General features: G+C 34.8%; 1 protein-coding gene across 2 annotated transcripts in view; it reads right to left on the minus strand.

The window, feature by feature from the left end:
* CPEB2 (cytoplasmic polyadenylation element binding protein 2) overlaps positions 1-18,481 on the minus strand; it is a 55,524-nt gene that overhangs the window by 20,831 nt on the left and 16,212 nt on the right. Inside the window, exons 4-5 of one of the 2 annotated variants that reach the window (XM_075091846.1) lie at positions 9,920-9,970; positions 3,112-3,135 (exon numbers count right to left, since the gene is read on the minus strand). In XM_075091846.1, coding sequence (XP_074947947.1) covers positions 3,112-3,135; positions 9,920-9,970 — 75 coding nt within the window. The remainder of the gene's footprint in view (positions 1-3,111; positions 3,136-9,919; positions 9,971-18,481) is intronic. The other variant, XM_075091847.1, reaches the window with a different exon arrangement.

The following is an 18,481-nucleotide window of genomic DNA, read 5'->3' on the forward strand; positions in this document are numbered from 1 at the left end:
TTTTCTTCTCTTTTAAAGGTATCTGATGCTGATAACACAGGAATGGATTTAATTCCTAAGAAAGCAAAAGAGGATTTTATTAAATGCGCAAAATGTAACACTTGAAAGATGAGTCACGGTGCTGATTTATCCTTCTCACTCTCAAATTTACCACAGTTTGAGGGAAGCCTTGTGGTGGTTCCTAGCACATAGCAATCTGCAGTAAGATCATAGTTACCCTGAAAAGCAAGTATAAAATCTGTGAAGTTCACAGGATGGCTTTGCAAATGCAAACTGATCAAAAGAGATGTAGAGATGGCAGGGGGAAGTGAAAACATCGTAACTCTGTCCCACTTATTTCCCCTCTATTTTATATTTATAAATTTCAGAGAACTCCAACATTCAACTGCTTTCCAAAAACAAGCAAGCAAACAAGACTAAAAAACAACCTAGCATACTTTCGGGAAGCAAGTTAATTTTCCATCTCAAGTAGCCAACTTCTTCCAGATTCACCCACTGCAAATCCATACGCAGGAGCAGCAGGTCCCTGACAGCTGTCTGCAGTACCTTAGATGTGAGCCATACTGCAGTCTGTAACTTTTATCCCCTCTCAGGGAAATACTACCAGGAAAGCCCCGTAGGAACGCCTACAGACATCATGCTGATCAGCTAGGGGTGAGAGCAGTATGAAAGCCATTCACTTCCAGAAGACCACCTGAAAATCAAGTGCTTAAAGACAAGGCTGGCAAAAAGACAGCAAACATCATGACCAATGACCTATGTTGTGGTAATGCCTAGTGACCCTGGTTTGGTATCTAAATCCATAATAAAAATATAGTACATGAAAAATACCAAATGAACACACAAGATGAGAGAAAACAACTAAACATAAAATGTCACGAGGATCACATAATAAAAGCAGGACCACAGGACTGTACTAAGTAACAAAGACTGTAACTACAACATTTTTATGGTGGCATTTCACATTCATGTCTTAAGTAGGCATCCAATGGAGAGGAGTACAGAAAATGCAGAAAGCTGTAGCAGGCTCCTCCTTTCCATTAAGAATGGTGATATGCCTGTTTGTGAATATGACTAGTGGGGAGCAAGTGATGGCATCCTTGCTTGCTATCATAAAGATGCATTCAACATCTAGCTAACAGATCTGCAGAGTGCCTTTAAAAGTGGAAGCATGTAGCTGGTGCTCAATGGGGCAGAGAAGTGAGGAAGCAAGGGAGAAACAGAAAGTTAACACAGTTGGAAGAAGTAGCCAGGCAGATTCTTCTTGTAAATCATCTATTTAGACGTAAGAGGAGCAAGATCATGCTATGAATACTGCAGCAGCTGAATCATGTGGATATGTGTTTCAGTTATGAAGACTAGGAAGAATTATTGGATCTTAAAGATGTATATGAGAAATGGTAAGATGTGGTTACATAATCAAGAAAGCGGGGATATGACCATGGACTTCTGGATTACTGATGTGAATGATGGAGAAGATGGAGCTGTTATCATAGTGACAGTGAAAGGAAAAAGTGGCTAATAGAAGAAATAAGACTCAAAGTAGAGGAACTTGCAGGAAACTGCAAAAGTAGAAATTTTAAGAATTTTCACTAATATATGAGAGTTAATCTTAACATCTTAAATCCAAAATAACTGTAATTCAGCTGGGTTATCTTTATAAAAAGCACATAGCTTTCCTCTTTACCTCTCTGCAAGTCTCTATACCGCTAGAAAAAAGAAACTTAAGTGACTTTAAAACAAGCCAATTTAAATGAACTTTTTGGCGTTAGAATATTGCCATAAACACATTTAAGCGTAGGGTTTTTTTTTTTTTCAGTTTTTGTTCTGGGTTCTTTTTTTTAAAAACAACAACACACAATTTATACTTAAGGAAGTTGTCTCTTGGGACCATGAAAATTATGTTTTTGCGTTTCTCTAAAAGTACTACTTAGACAATTCCAACTCACAATATTCACAAGTATATAGGGGGAAAAATAATGAAAGAATAATCCTCAGAAAAGTGTATTTTTTGCCTACAGACCCATGTTAAAATCTGAGAACAATGACAATTTGAGGCTCTCTTCACAGTACAAATTGAACCATCAGAACACGTTCTGAAGTGATAGCAGAGAGATCAGTTTTACTTTGAAGTGGATAAAGGTTTGCCAAAAGCACTGTAGCTCCTCAGAGAGCTAAAATGACAGAGGACAATGGATTAACACATTTAGAGTAAAGTGCTTCGTATGACTCCTAATACTTTCTTCTCCCTCCTCTTCACTTTTCCATGTGTCTCAGCTAAAGAGAAGAAAAAGGTAATTTGCTAGGCTTTCACATTTCTCCCGGTGACTGTGAATGAAAAGGATAAGCCCTTTTAAACACACTTGTTTCTTTTTGTTTTACCATAGTAAAAAGAATTAAGCAGAATCTGCCAGGAATCACCAAAACGTGATTGTGCTGTTACATACATTGACCATGATGTAGATCACTGTTCCTCTCGACACTGGGGCCACCAAGCAATCAGTTATGAACCAAGGCAGAGATCAAGAGAGAGACGTGAACTTATGTGCATGTTGTGAATACTGGAAGCAATCAAAGATCTTGATGTTTTTGCTGGACATGGTCTTGGTAACAACTGCAGGTCACATCCTCATATAGTTAAATCAGGACAGCTTTTCTAAGGTCACTGAGCATATATTGGCTTATACTATGAAAATCTATTTACTGTTCCTAAGAGTTGTCTACTGGATTTCTTGCTAAGTTTATGAAAGGCTTTTAGTTTTTACTCTCTACACTATCACTTCTACAGAAGCAAAAGATGGCGAGTTAGAATAACAACTGCAAACTGTATACTTTTAATGGGGGCAACAACTGCAAGCAGTACCCATTAGCATGAAATAAATTATGATTAGAACTACAGTGTTTTACCTGATTGAAGGATTTGTAATTCAAACTGTAAGAAGAGATCAATGATCATAACAATCCAGACCACACCGCTCCTTCCCTTGCACCCTCCATCTTCCCCAACATGCAGATAAGTATTTACAATCAACAATCTGGATTAATTAATCGTAATGATCAGTAACAGCTCAATCAGAATTAATTGTACTGTAACAAACAGAAGTGAATTACCTCGTCTTCGCCCATAACTCCTCGCTGCATGCAAACAAAGGACAAATTGTAAAATGTCATATAACCGTATCATGCCCACATATTAAAATATTTAAGATAGAAAGAACTATGTGGGTAAGTGATAAGTAGAATTCTGCATCAGTACTTGGCTACTAATAGTGGTAGATAAGAATGCATTGAACTAAAGCCTCACCTAAATACCATCCTATTTTACTACTGAATTGATGTTAGCACCACCTGTAAAGAACATACTTTAAAATATTGCATCCTGTCTTTACACTTGATCTTAACTTCATGTTAATTATGGATGCATAAATTACGGTAACTTTGTAATTCATCCTCACAAACGTGATTCATATCTTCCACAAGTGTCTAAATAACACACAGAGTACTGAAATTGTAAAAAGGAAAATATTACTTTAAAAAGCATGCAGCAAGCATTAAATTAATCACGGAAACATCCTGGTCCGTGGAACAGTTTGTCCAGTCCTTTGCAGTGACAATATAAATGCTATAAGCTGTGACCTTCCTTTTTCATGAAAAGACCTAGCAGAAAATTAACCACAAGGTTTTGTTTGAAACAAAAGACTCCTTGTGGTGGCAAACAAAATCAGGGCACAAGTCACAAGAAATAGCATTGTGTCAAAAACACTGCACAAAGGCAAACAATTTCTGACAGACTACAAGTAAATCCAAGATCTTCCTGAGTTCTGAGTTTTGCAAGATTCTTAAAGAGATCACGCTTATAGCTACAGTTTAGAAGACCATACTGACTGCTTCTCTGCCTGAAGGCTAGGAAACTAAAAATAGATTACTGATACAAAAATCAAGCTATGTGCAATTTCTTAGTTATGTTTTCACAAAGTATTTTCTATTCACATTTCACAGACTTTGTATCTGAGAAAGATTACTTTAATCATTACAGCATTGTAGTTAAATAACCAAATAGAAAATATTACTATAAAACATAATGTTATAACGTTTATGAACAAAGATCCCTGTGTCTCGGCAATATTGTTTGGATTTTACTAGGACTTCATATATACATCTCCTAAAACGCAGCTGTGGTTCTCGGACATTGAAATACATGCAGCCTCTTAAACTCGAGTGATTCCTAAGTGTCATTCCTCGTTCCATTCTCATATTATTAAGTACTTATATCCTGGTACCTCCCATTTGCATGGAGTTTTTTCGTTGTTATGTTGATCCCTTCCTACTAGGAATTCAGTGGACTGCTTAAGGAATTCTGAAAATCTCTCCTTGATTTTTCTCCCTTAAAACTGTTCTTACACAACAGTCATCATATTCCTATCCAACTTGCACTGAACTCACTTTCTTACATTTGAAAGAATTACCATTGATGAGAACAGTCTTTTGCTTAAAGTTTTTCAGATCCTCCAACTTCTCACGAGTAAGCCAAAACAGAACAGCCCACTTTCTTTAAGAGACTTGGGTGTCCAACCAACACCTATGTCCAGATTTCCCACATTCAAACAGAATCCACAAAACATACTGCATTCTTCTATGTGATTAGTTCTTATTGGCTGCGGCTGCATGGGGAGGCTAACGCTAAACTTCAGACTTGTTTTCCTCTGAAGTGAGGCACTTACAAAGACATGCAGCTCTATGTCAGTGTTGCAGCATGTACAAACCTCTTCTGACTCCTGGCCAAAGTGTCCCACAGAGCACCAGCATCATCACTAAGCCCCTGTCTAACCCCCTGCATGCCTTTTTTTTACCTTCCACAAATGAAACTAGAATAACCAGGGAAAATTCAAGCGTATCACATCCATAGCAATGACTGCAGTGCCATGTTCCCTCTCAGAAAATAATATACAAATGCATATTAATAAGCATCTTTTGTCACAAGCCCTAGTAATTTCTCTTCTGCCACGTCTGCCTTTCTGCCAACTAAATCAGCTCAACTATTTTCTTATATTTTCACAGCTAAGACAAGCTGATATAGCTAAGACAAGCTGATATGCATAAAAATATTTTGTTACAGAACACCCAAACTATTTTTCTTTGTGCATTTAAAAATAAACAACAGTAATTTTAAAGGAGAAACACAAAAGGATTATTAAAATGCTTTAAAAAACCCCAATGCAATTCAATTTAAAAGGGTAGCTGCTGCAGTATTTTATTTATATATAGAAATTATAACGATGTACCAAAATTATCTGAGTATTCTTTGCTTCAGCAAAACCATGAAATCAGAAAATGGGAAAATAATTGTACTTCATGTTGCCACATTATTTATTTTACTTGTATGGCAAATCCCCATCCCTGATATTTATCTGCCTTGTCCATTTAGACTGCAAGCTAGTTTGGGCAAGGATTTTCCTCCTCTTTGTGCCTCTTTAGGCACTGTTGCAATAAACGTGATCATTAACATCAAAGTGTATGGGTTTGCAAAACTTATTATTTTTTTCCTATTTTTATCTAGACTTTAAGACCACAGTGGTTATATTATAGCTAAGTTGTTTTAATAACATTAAGTACAAAGTCTTACTGTTACGGAAAGTATATGAAAGCAAACGTATCACATTTTTATGAAACCAGTATTTTACTCTCTCCACATTACACACACACATATATAAACATTCTTTCAAAGGCCAGATAATACTTGTAAGAACAGCCTCACTGAATCAAACTTCTAGTACATTGTAAGCAATGAGATTATTTTTTCTGAAGATATTTAGTCAGAAATATTTCTGTACTTCTTAAAATAACATGCACATACGTTTTAGACTTTTCAGAGCACAGGTGTTTACAGAGCATGTGGTCTGTATAGATATACAAATTATATATATTTATAGATGTAGCTATAGCTTTTATATATATGTATTTAATACATACATCTACAAAATTAGTCCATCTGTTTAGATAAATAATTGCAGGTGAGACAGCCCTTTGGGAGAGGCCAGACACAGCAGGCAAACAATTGATTCACAACAAAAAAGGATAGATTAGACTTTTTCCTTCCCTCCTGAATTAAGTCATACAGAAATATTTTTAACTTTTAGTCTATAAAGCTGGCTATCTTAATTAGCCAAAAGCTCTGAAAGATTTCAAATGAGTGAGAAAGTACAAGAGATACACTTCTAGAAAATATGTTAGACAAAACATACAAGAAGTATAATGATGCCCAATGAAAGATGAAGTCCAATAACATTGGAACCTTCCAACATTAAGAGTGCTGTACATACAAAAAAGACACTCCCTTGTAGTTAAACTTTCTGTTTTTATATCCCTGAAGCTGCATGCTAATAAAGCTTAAACCTGTAAAAAAAAATTAATACCCCCCCTTCTGCAACTTAAATCAGCTTGGAGATAGAAATATGAAACAGAATTAAATACACTTTTTGTGCATGTTTATCTAACATCAAGACAATATAAATATGACTTTTTACATTATGTGAGCAATACTATCATACAGACAGTAAACGTATAATTTCTATTTCATTCAGACATGTATTTCAAATATATACCAGAGATCAAATATGTACATTTTTAAATAACTCTACTGAACGACTGAGCTGAATTCAAAATATTATGTTGTATAACAGGAAAAACTACCCTGCAAGCTTCCTATATTTAAAGATAATTTGAGAATTCATGATAGAAAGTAACACTACTATTTGTTATTTCTCACTAACATTCCTGATTTAATGATCAAATGGTGATGGTGAAGTGATGAAGCCTTATTCATTAATACATATTTGTCGTTTAAAGAAATCCAAAAACAATTATGGCAAAAGTTTCCCAAGAGTCTGGACTAGAGGAGGTAAATGCCTAATTCTCATTTTATTCTATTGGATTTGGGTGCCTAAATTCTATTAAGATTTCTTTAGAAATCACATCTTTATAGATTTTAAGGCTGAAAGAGATTGTGATGACCATTTAAGTTTGGCATGCCTAACCGACTACAGAAACTCATTTAGCAATTCCTGTGTAGGAAGTTTAATAACTTCTGTTTGAAGTAAACCAGCTCTTTTCAGAAGCACAACCAGCTACATTATCTTTAAGATGGAAAAATCTAATACTCCTTTGCTAAACTAAGCAAATGGTGGATTATGTTTCAATAGCCATTAAAAAAATTCAATGCATTACATCTATAAAAGGGGAGGATGACCATGTAATGAGGAAAACACACCTGACACCCCATCAAATTGGACTCTTGCATTATTACATGCTGCAGAAAGGTTCTAAGTCAACAATTAAAGATATACTCAGGTAAACCCATTCCAAAGTATCTTTTTTCAACTTTTGAGAGATAGCTAACAGTCATTAAAAATGCATTGCTTTTTTACAGTTTGAGCTGAAACAGCTATATAATTATCAGATATATAATTTATTAAAACACATAAATCAGCTTTCCTTTGGTTCATTTCATTGATTTAAATAATGAAAACTGTAAATGTTAATATTAGGTACAGTTCAGTAAGTACACTTTAAAGGAACTGGGAAAGATCTATCATTTAAGAAGAGGAAAAACTAGCTAAAAATAAGTTTTATCTAGAAGTGTTTAGTCTTAAAAAGGTTGAGGAATTCCAGCCTGGCTCATGTCAGAACCTTACTGGGATCCAGAGATACCAGTCCACTACAATGAAACCAACTAAAACCCAGTGAGGGCCATGATCCAGTGTTAAGTATTAGTGTGCACATAGATGGGCCCAGGATCCTTAAAAATGTTGGTGCTTTCTTTCATTAAGGTCTAGTATTCCTGCTTCTGCTTGTAGCAACCAGAACACTTACTGAGAAAGTAAAGGACAAATGTGAGTCTATGGATTACCAACTCTCACTCTCCTCTTCCCTGTTCCTCCCTCCAAGGCACCAATTACAGGGATAGAGAGAAATATGAGCTTGAATCCACTTAAGCAGAGAAGGAAACTGAAGTCTACAACTTTATCAGCGAGTGTTCCAGCTGCAATTCTCATTACCACAGAGTTGGAGGAAGCCCCTAAATTCTTGCTAAGAAAGGAAGGTTCTGCAGAATCTGAGCAGCTGGAGCTTCTCAGAAGCTGTTGCCAGTGCTTCTGTTCTCGAGCTGCGAGTAGCTGCAGTTCAGACACTCCATCTGAGGTGGCTCTCCAGGTACATGGCGTACATAGCATAGGTGTCTAAACCAACACTCTGAATTAAATTCTAAAGGGCACACCTAAAAATTAGGTGTTGCAGCACCTGTCTTTTAGATATTCAAATTGTTATTTTTATCTCACCTATTGAAGGTTGGAAGTAATATTGCAGCTTTTAAAGAGGACAGCAGTCACATTAAGTACTAACTTCCAAACTACAGTAGAAATCCCACCAGCATTAGTAACAAACAAGATATTCTTCAGCACATACTCTAGCTCTGTGGTAAGGTTTTCAGGGTAGACCAGTACCACTAAGATTTTTTCCAATGTCTGTGATAATAGCAAAGAATTTTTCCTAGATATTCCACAGACTAACAATGCTTCCCACGTGCTCTTTTAGCACACAAAAATATAAAAAGAGAAGCTTACCATTCTAAGCATTAAAACAAGTGAACTAAAATTACATTAATTTCTTACACTGACTGACAATGACAATTGCACATATACCACCCAAACAAACCAGCTTGCAGAACAGGTCTTACAGTTGCAGTTAAGTACAGAAAGTTAACTGTTGTAAATGTTGTAACATCAAGCACATTGATATTCAATGTACTGGAATCAGGATTATGGCCTGTGTGGGCTAAGAACTAATTTTATTTCAATAGTTAAATAGGTATTTTCAGTTTTCAAGATATTCCATTATCTTAAAGAACTATTCAATAGCAAAGGGCCTAATTCTTCAAATGTCCGTTGCGCAATACTTTCCTTTACTGGGTATAAAGCTAAACCTGAATTTCCTTAAAGTTTTAAACACTTGCTCAGTGTTACACAAGGGAAGTTAGGTATTTTTTACATTTTATATTTGTACAAGTGTAAATGACTGCGCAGAAGGGTAAGGCAATTAAAAAAGAGCTCCACAGAACCACAAACCTGAAAATAACTATTCTGACTGTATTTTTTAATAATTAGCTGTTTACTGGTAACATTTAGACCCATCATGTCAATGACGAAAATGTAATTGCTTTGTGTACAACAGCTTCCACGTTTTCTAATCTAGAAAAGCCGTGGCATTGTAGCTCTAATTTTTCTCAATGTAGAAAACACTTGTGTGCAAAACCCCTGATTTATTATTGACTTAGATGGATTACCAAGCTCTGCTTCCTTCTTTAGCTTTGAACAAAGGCTAAAGTTCATGCCTTCACTCAGTAGCAGATGTTCATGAAGTTTGACCTACTGGGAGAGGAACATGAACACGAACTCTAACTTCAGCATATTTCAGTTAGAAACATATTTGACAAAGCCAGTTCCAAAAAACACAGCAAAAATAAAATGTTATTTCACATAAGTGTAACAGAAAGTATCTTGTTCACTCTTTATTTACACAAGATAGAAAAACATGCCTTACTGGCCTCCTTATTTTCCAATTCCTGTTTCTGTGTAACAGATTTCTAGCAGATCTTTGGAAAACATACCACTGGTTTGCTTGAGAACAAAAAAGAATAGCGCATCGTTACAAGCCTTTCAGATTTCAAATAAGCCAGATATAATGAAAGGCTGTTGCAAGATTAGCTCTTGCCATTCAATTCTGAAAAATGGCAACAGTCCCATCAGTGTTGAAGACTAGAGGCAAGTAATTCAATAACAGAATATAATAGTATCATTTTATACCAACATGTCAGATTTAAGCTAAGCTAGAGATAATTAGAAACTGTTGTAAGATTAGCACTTACCATTTAACATCAGAAGATTGTCAGTCCCTGGATGTGGATAACTCAAGCGACCTTAAAAGAAAACAAAAACCAAATAACAAAACAAGAAAAAAGCAGAGGTTTTAGCTATTATGCTAGAAAAAAATAATGAAAAAAATAACTGCTTAGAATTTAAATATAAACCATATTTCCAGTTTGCCTAAGGGAAATAAAGAGCTAATATTTAACTTCAAGCACATTAACCAACAATACCCTTGACCCAAGTTAAAGCTGACAAGAACAAACTTCTTAACCTTAATTCTCTGGTCATAAGATCTGCAATGTGCTTTGGGATCAGCTCCAATAGGATAAAGCTACTTTTTGTTTCATGACACCCAGAAATAGTGCTGACTGCTTTAGTCTTCTCTTTCATAGAGACTGAATAACTGTACTATGCACATTGCTTAACAGAGTGGCATTTCTGCAGTTCAGTGCTTCTTTGCTTGAATCAATTTAAGAAAAAAATCATGTTAATAGGAATTAAGGCATTAAAATTTTATTAACCAATTTATGACTGTATCTTGGTGTACTACATATCACCATTGTATGTCATATTTTTCAGTAAGTCTGGAAAAAGTAGGGTACTGGTTTGTCCACAAAATTAACAAAATTAAAGAATATGATAGACAACATTTTCAAATTTTATACTGAATAAAAATTACATTAAAATCTCATATACTGACATTAGAATTTTTTTTAAGTATTGCATTTTACTACATTGGTGGCCTGTTATACTTTAAGAGATAAATGAATGGTTTCAATTGCACAGCTGAAGTGTCTGTTCACCACAAATCCTTTTTTTTTTTTTTTGAGGAGACGTTTTCTGTTTACAGGAAGCTGCAAACATACCAGTAGTGCACACTGACCTAGACAGATATTTACAATAGCTGCTGTGTTTGGAAGAAGTGTACAAAAAAACTACATTTCCATCTATCTTCCTATTCAAACATACTTGCTTGCTTATAATCCGTAAGCATACATAAAATAATACTGTAACTTAAACATTTATATCTTTTGGAGGAAACTAGAATGTTTGTGGAGGCATAAAGAAGAATCCAGCCCGGAAGCAACGGGTGTTTAGAATGCACACAGGTTTAAAGGGGAATATATATGCAGTTGGCTTCCAAGATACAAGTATTAATAAGACACTGTCATACCCTAATAAGGGTCACTCTTTCTAAAAAGAAAGAGAGAAATAAAGGGAAAACAAGAAAACCAAATCAGCAATGCATATATTAAGGTTGTCTAACAATTCCTACCATACACTGGTTTCCCCCTTCGACATTGTTGGTAAAGCCAGCAAGACTGGAAATCTCTAGAAATAGCAGTTCTGTGTCCCAAGGGACACCGTTGGCGTTAAATAAACCCTGGTTTTGCTGAAAATCTGCAAGTAATGGGGTTTAAAATTTGCTCTTCCCCCTTAGGAAACCAACATGATAATTTTCTATGAAAAATACAGAAAAAATATCTATTATGAGCTCTTATATTCAAAACTTCAAAATAGCAAGATTAAGTTCATAGGATGTTTTATTCAGCCTTATTATTTACAGGCATTGTGGGAAAAAGATTTTTATACAGCCACATACTATTTATCTTCCCACGGATTTCATTATTGTATGAATGGATGGTATCAGAACACCTGCAGATTAGGTAGGAACTATTTGCTTTGGAATTTGACAGTGGAGAAAGCGGTGAAAGGCAAGGGCAGCCTCCTGGAAAAGGACAGATGAATGCCACCCAAAAGTACTCTGCTGTCTTCTCCAGCTTCTACAGAATTTTTGAGCAGGCTTAGGCAAGATACTAAACAAAAATATTTGTAGGAGCCTTTGTCTTCATGCTCCTTATCTTCAGAAGTGTCCAGTTTTAACAAACAAGCCATTTTTTTCTGTCATGCTGAACATTTTCAGCTATACCTAATGTTTTTCAGAACTATAAATATTCTGCCCTTCTAGCAATGCATGCTGGTATCATAACAAAAGAATTAGGAACAAGGCATCCTTAAATTGCAATCTGGGCGCTGCCACTGGTTTGCTCAGCCTGGTGTATAATAAGCAATTTTGCTTTACTTCTTAGCTCTTTGGTCTATAAAGGTAATACCCATTTGCCTAACAGCAAGGATTTTACAAGATTATTTATGGTCACCATCATGTTTATATACGGTGCTATACAAATACTTGCAACAATATGAGCTATTTCTTGCAAATGAGAATGATGTATCTGTCTAGAGTAACAATAGAAACTGTGAGAAATCATCTCATCTTAAACCTCCTCGAGTCTGTGCTGACAGTCTTTCTCTCTGTCTGTGTACATTTATCTTCTTTTCCTATTCAGCAAAGGAGACAAAAGATGCATGTTTTTCTGTAATTACTACCGAAAAAGAGGTCAGATTTAAGGCCTAACAGAAGAGAGAAGCCCACCAATGTCAACAGCTGGTGAGGAAAACTCTTTTAGAAGATCGTAAATTCTGGGTTTACAACTCTGGTTTTACGTTCTTTTGCTTTTTTCCCCCCTATAGCTTCACAAATAAGCTGCATCTGAATCATAGGTGCCAAACTGAAAAAGTTGAAATAATAAAGCACTCCTCATTAAGTAGTGGGGAGACAGTGCACTAAGAGGCTGGGCCCACTACTGCAGCATCAAACCTATGAATCACAGGAACACAAAGAAACCCTATCTTGCTGTGTTACAGAGATGAATCTCCTAGCTCAGATAATGAATGATTTGAGGGTTAGAAAGGAAAATTAATAACACACTATTTAGTACCTGTACAGCTGTACTGATACTTCTTTTAAGTCTTTTTTACATTGTTATTTCAATTAAATAGTATTTTGTATTACTGCAATCCGGTGAACTTAATACTTGCGTTTACTACCTTGTCTAGTACTTGGACTTACAACCTTAAAAACATTTTTAACATAGAAGGTTTGCTTACTTTTTCAAAATACAATCACTGCTACTTGATACATTAACTTAGGTTCTTATCCCTCAAATTAATCTGTTGAGGAAAAATGATGTGTTTCTAGGGTGTCTACCTGAATTTAATGACATTCAGAAATTCAGAACATTTCATGCATGGAACTGGGTACAAGATCAGTCTTATACAGAGCTCAGATTACAACTATTTTTTAACACATCATTCTACTTAAATGGACATATACAATATTAAACCTCACTTAAAATATCAGTATATAAAACACAGAATACGGGAGCACCCTCTCTTAACAATTTACTTTGCTTCTATCATATTTCTTTCTAGTCAGCTACATTCACTGCATGTTGTTTGATGCATTTAAAAAAAAAGTACCTTTTTAAGAACTGTCCTCAACACAAATCCTATCTAATCCCATCCTACTTCAATGTCAGTAATCTAGAATCGTATAAACTGTTCAATAAATAATTCTAGCAATTCCAGTGGCATCCACCTGCTTAAAAAATGAATTTTAATAATGTATAAAGATGCTTTACTAGTTTAAAATCAACTACAAATTAGTTAGAGACTATCAAATACTTAAATAATAGATGTATTCCATTCCTGAGAAATGAAAAGTAGTCACTTCACTGACTTCCTACAGAACTTAGCTCTACAGCATCCAAAACGAGTAATGCCCTGCTACCTGGAACAAATACAACACCTATCATTACAGTACTGTATCATAAAGTATCATGTTATAGAAGATTTCTCTGTGCAAACCTGAATTTCCAACTTCATTGCATTACCACTAATTAATAATTCTCATGTATCGCGGCTAAATGCAAAACAGTACTGCTAAGGAGAAGCAGGTGTTTCACATTTCTTATTCAACTGGAGTTCTATTAAATTTAGCCCCCTCTTCCATATCTAAATATGTTTGATGATAACAGAACTGCCTGGCATGTATTTCTCACAATGTATTCTTCTGTAAGGACAGGAAAAAAAAAGTTTGCAAATAAATTTTGGTGGGCCAGTTTACCCACTAAATCCAGTTAAAAGTCTTGCTAATCCAAACCATGAGGAAAGAGTAACAAAGTTACTTTTAGCTAAATTTCTGTTATCTCATGTTACTAATACGGGCAATGGAAATTTAAATTTTTTGTAAGCTGCTTCGGAGCATGCACATGTAGTTGTGCTTACTCACTTTGCATTTTAAAGGCAAATTCATATCTACTTTTGGAAATGCATACTTTCTATTCCTATTTCACTTAACTTTTGGAGGAATCCCCTATATTAAAACATTTGGGATAGATTTAAGTATAATAACTGCTTTAAACATTGCTGACTCAGAGTTTCACAAGTTTGATATTTCATGTCAAACCCCCCTCTTCTTTTAAAGTTTTAAATGGTTGAATGAAGAGACTGAGAATCACAAATGCCTTTCCCATCTTCCTATTTTCAAGAGATCTCCTGACTACAAGAGAAAAAGCCTCCAAGTTAAGCTTTTCCCAAACTACTATAACAGACCAGTGATGGTTGAGGACTGTAGCAGTTTCAGATAGCTCGGTTTTTGAATCAGTGTAGTTAAGACAACAGCACAAAACCATGTTTGGACAACACCTAGTTACAGAAAGCCTAGATACTACGCTGCCAAACTCTGTGTAAGAATTATGTAAGTCATAATGAGGCCAAATGTGTTCTCTGATACTTGATCTATTTAGGCAAATCAGTCTATCAGTCTTAAATATATTCTTTTATAATAAATAGTTTCTATGACAGAAAGAGGAAACAATCTGTATGTACAATGTCAAAGCCTTTTATATGACTAAGAGCGAAGTCCCTCCTTTCATACTTTTTTTGTTCAGCCTCAGAAACTCTTCTCTGAGTGCAATCTGAATTACTCTAGGAAGCAATTGCATAACTTTAAACCTTAGAGATTCATAACACAAACTATAAAACACATCTCTCTGAAAACAGAAGTTGCCTTATGCAAAGAAATAAAATGTTCTCTACTGTGTTGCTGAGTCACCAATGCTTTTCTTTTTAATTCACTGAGCATGAGCCAGCAGGTTGCTTTTAAAAGAAAGATGTCTAACAGCTGAAGGGCTCAACTAAGCCAATTTAAAGGGAAAATAAAACCAAGAAAGAGCAAGACAGACTTCTAAGTGCATCAAGTTATTTTTCCCATATATATAAGCCAAATATTAGTGATTTACTTTTACTATTTAATACTAGCTATTCAAAAAATATATTTGTGTAACTTTCCTAAAAAATTAGTTTTGCCCCTCACAAAGAAACAGAAAAAAAATTCAACATACAGTTAATATTCCTTCTTGTTACTCCCGCTAATATAGCTTATATCTAGCTTGCAGAAGTTGGTCAGGTAACAGAAATGAATTGTGAATTGAGCACAGTATCAATACTCTTGCCTTACAAATGACAAGCCTTTAAATTACATGGATAATACTATAGTCTTCACTAGAAGTATGTTTAAAACTAGATTATAAATTCTGTTAAATCACCTGCTCCTCAATTCTAATAAGTATTCCATGCAAAATATAACCATTTCTTCCAAGTTTTTTCAAAAATCTGTTTTAGCCCAAATATATTGTCTTTCCTGTTTCTGAACTGTCTGGAATCCAAGTTTTCTACATCTTGACATCAAGAAGCACTGGTATTTGGGGGAGGATAAGGGAAAAAAATGCAGGTACACAAGAGGCATGCCTGAAAGAGTTTTACTACGAGTACCCATGTATTTCAGGCTATTTATATTGCAATTCTTCTCTCAAAATAGTTCTAAGGGCTACTGGAAGAATAAAAAGGCTATTTAAGAACATTTATGTAAAAGTGAATTGATTTATTTTCACTTTTATTAATTTTAATTTCAGTTTATTTTCTGTTGATTGGATGGGGTAATAGTAAACATTACTTAGTATCTTATTATGAAATGCATTTCAAGAAAGCTGTGTGGAAAAGATTACTTTTAATATGATCAGTATTTCTGCTGCAATGACTAGTGAAGTCAAGCATCTATTCCCTATTAACCTACCTTGAAAAAATGTCTTATGGAAAGCTAAAAATTGCTTTTGTTTTGATCATGTCTGTGGTAATGACTAAACTTTGTCTAAGTGAAGCCAAAACTATACCTCTATAAACAATTTCTGGTAGGCATAAACTTAGCTTTCAGTGAATCATATTTGAAATAAAAGTTTTTTTCAAGTTCATGAAAGTAAAAGTGGTGAAATTTTACTTCCTTCTAAAATGGATCTTGAAATGCAAAACTTAAAGCTGTGAGCTAGTACACACACTGTCTGTTCTGCATTGTGCAAAATCTGAGACTAGATGCTTAGTCATACTCCAGATATTGTAAGCAGCTAAATCTGAAACACGTGCTTAAAATTCCAGGGACTTTCATTTTACTGCTGTGGTCAGATATAAAAGATGCATTGTTTTAGTGTGCTTAGATTGACTTAAACTTTCATAAAAATATTCTCTAGTTAAAAAATATTTATTAATATATAACATACTTTGTTGTAAATAACAAATAAATAACAATAATATTCTTAATCCTGTGCATTCTGCAAGCAAATATGATGGCTTCTTAAGTAAATGTCAGATTTTCTGTGGTGAAAAGAAAAGCCACAGAGACTGAAATAACAAAATTAGTGTTTCATGGTTTGCAGAAGAAAAAAAGTTAAAGTTGCTAGGGAATTACAGAAATGCCAACTAATGGTGACTAAACAGAAGAGGAGTAGAAAGGAACTAAAAGGCTATTCTAGGATGTGATCTGTTCTTCCCATTTTCAGTCAGTAAGGCACATTTCTTGTGTTTTATTGTTAATTATTTCAGCTGAAACAGCTACATTATAACTTCCAAAGAGAAAAAAATATCTTAATGAACCAATTTAAATAACAGCATACAATTACTCTATTTAAATTCAGTTGGCGTATGTATGGTTCTCTGGCACTCAAACAGAAAAAAAAAACCAAAAAAGGGTCTCCTTTGAATTCATCACTATCTATGGCTTCCATCTGTTTTAGTTCAAACATAAAACTTTGCAGAATTTTCACTGCAAGAGTACGATGGTGAAAAAAAAGAAAAAAAAATCTCTTAACTGTAGACTGAAACCATATACTCATGTCCCTGGAAAGCACAGAATAGCTATGGAAACTTCACTGAGTTTTTCAAAAGCATGTATGTATGAACCCAGTTCACTTCAAAATATTAAAGCTTCATCTTGTCTTATTTTCACTGAAAAAAATATTGGAAATACATAATTTTCATCTATTGTATCATAATGAAATATGAAGAGATGAATAAAAATTAAAATGGGTCTTTTCTGTGCTCACTGTGCCTCTGAAAACTCTTCTGCATTATAAAGCCAAAATTAAAAGAGTGACATGGCAGGGGGAACAGGGGAACCACTTCCACTTTTCATGTCAGTGTGCATCGAAAAAAAGTGAATAAACGGATTGGTTTTCAGGAATGTGAGAGGTGCCAGTGACAGCGTATTGCAGCAGAAGGATTCTCTGATTTTATGCCCAACATTAGGCTTTACCTTCTAACATCCTTCCCAATGGTAGATTTGGGTTCAGATAACCCAACAAATATTAGTCACCACCTGAGAGTGGCAAATTGAAGCAACAATGCTTTGAAACAGGGATGATCTAACTAGTTACCTTGTCTTTGATGACATATGCATGCTTTTAGTCCACAGCAGGTACCACTGGGCTAACTGTCCCCAGATTTAAACCCCTTTGTATTACTTCGTAATGTTTTGTAAACATGCAGAATAGACAGAAACTGAATATCACAATGAACTTAAATGATAAAATTGTTAAAACTGGAATTAATTCTCTGTAGAGAGTAAGAAACAAGAGATCAGATTTAAGAACGTTTAATAAAATTTAAATTCAGCTTCCAGTCTGAAAAAGGAGGAAAATTAACTGGCTAAATAAATGCTACCTACTTACTAATGCTTTGTAGAGATTTTCAGCTTGAAAAAGCACTCCACACTTTTGGCTTTACATTGTAAATTTTACAATACTATAACATGCTATGTGAGTACTACAGGTCTTCCAACTGATTACAGACTTTAAGAGAACCATGAGCAGAATCTAGCAAAGCGTCTTTCAAATTAGGCCCTTATGTGCTAACGTAATATATATAAAGTCTAGGAGCCCCTAGAAGTGGAGAATGGATAGGAGTAAATAACTTTATAAAAAGGAAGAAATATTTTGGTTTTTTCATTTTATATCTTTTTTTCAATTGTTTTGATACTGAGACTTAATTTCTGCAAAGCAAGCCTGAAGTCTTGGATAGTTTTAAAAGTTAAGAATGTGTTAGCCTAATTCTAACACCACAAATGAAATAACATTTGATCAGACCAAATAAAATGGCTTGGGCTCCCTGCCCCAAAGTTCAATGGTAAACTCCACCCGAGAATAAGTATGGAAAAACAGAATTCAAAAGAGTGAGTTACTGCACAGTGAATAGACGAGTTAAAACTGAAGCCCACAATTTTTAGCTATATGCTTGCTGCTGTGGCCAAATGATTTGAACAGAGCGCAGAAGGGTAAAAGGAACCAGCATTCTAAAGCCAAGTGTATTTCTGGACTTCTTCAGACAAACAG

Source organism: Phalacrocorax aristotelis, chromosome 4, assembly GCF_949628215.1.
Source record: "Phalacrocorax aristotelis chromosome 4, bGulAri2.1, whole genome shotgun sequence".
Lineage (NCBI taxonomy): Eukaryota > Metazoa > Chordata > Aves > Suliformes > Phalacrocoracidae > Phalacrocorax > Phalacrocorax aristotelis.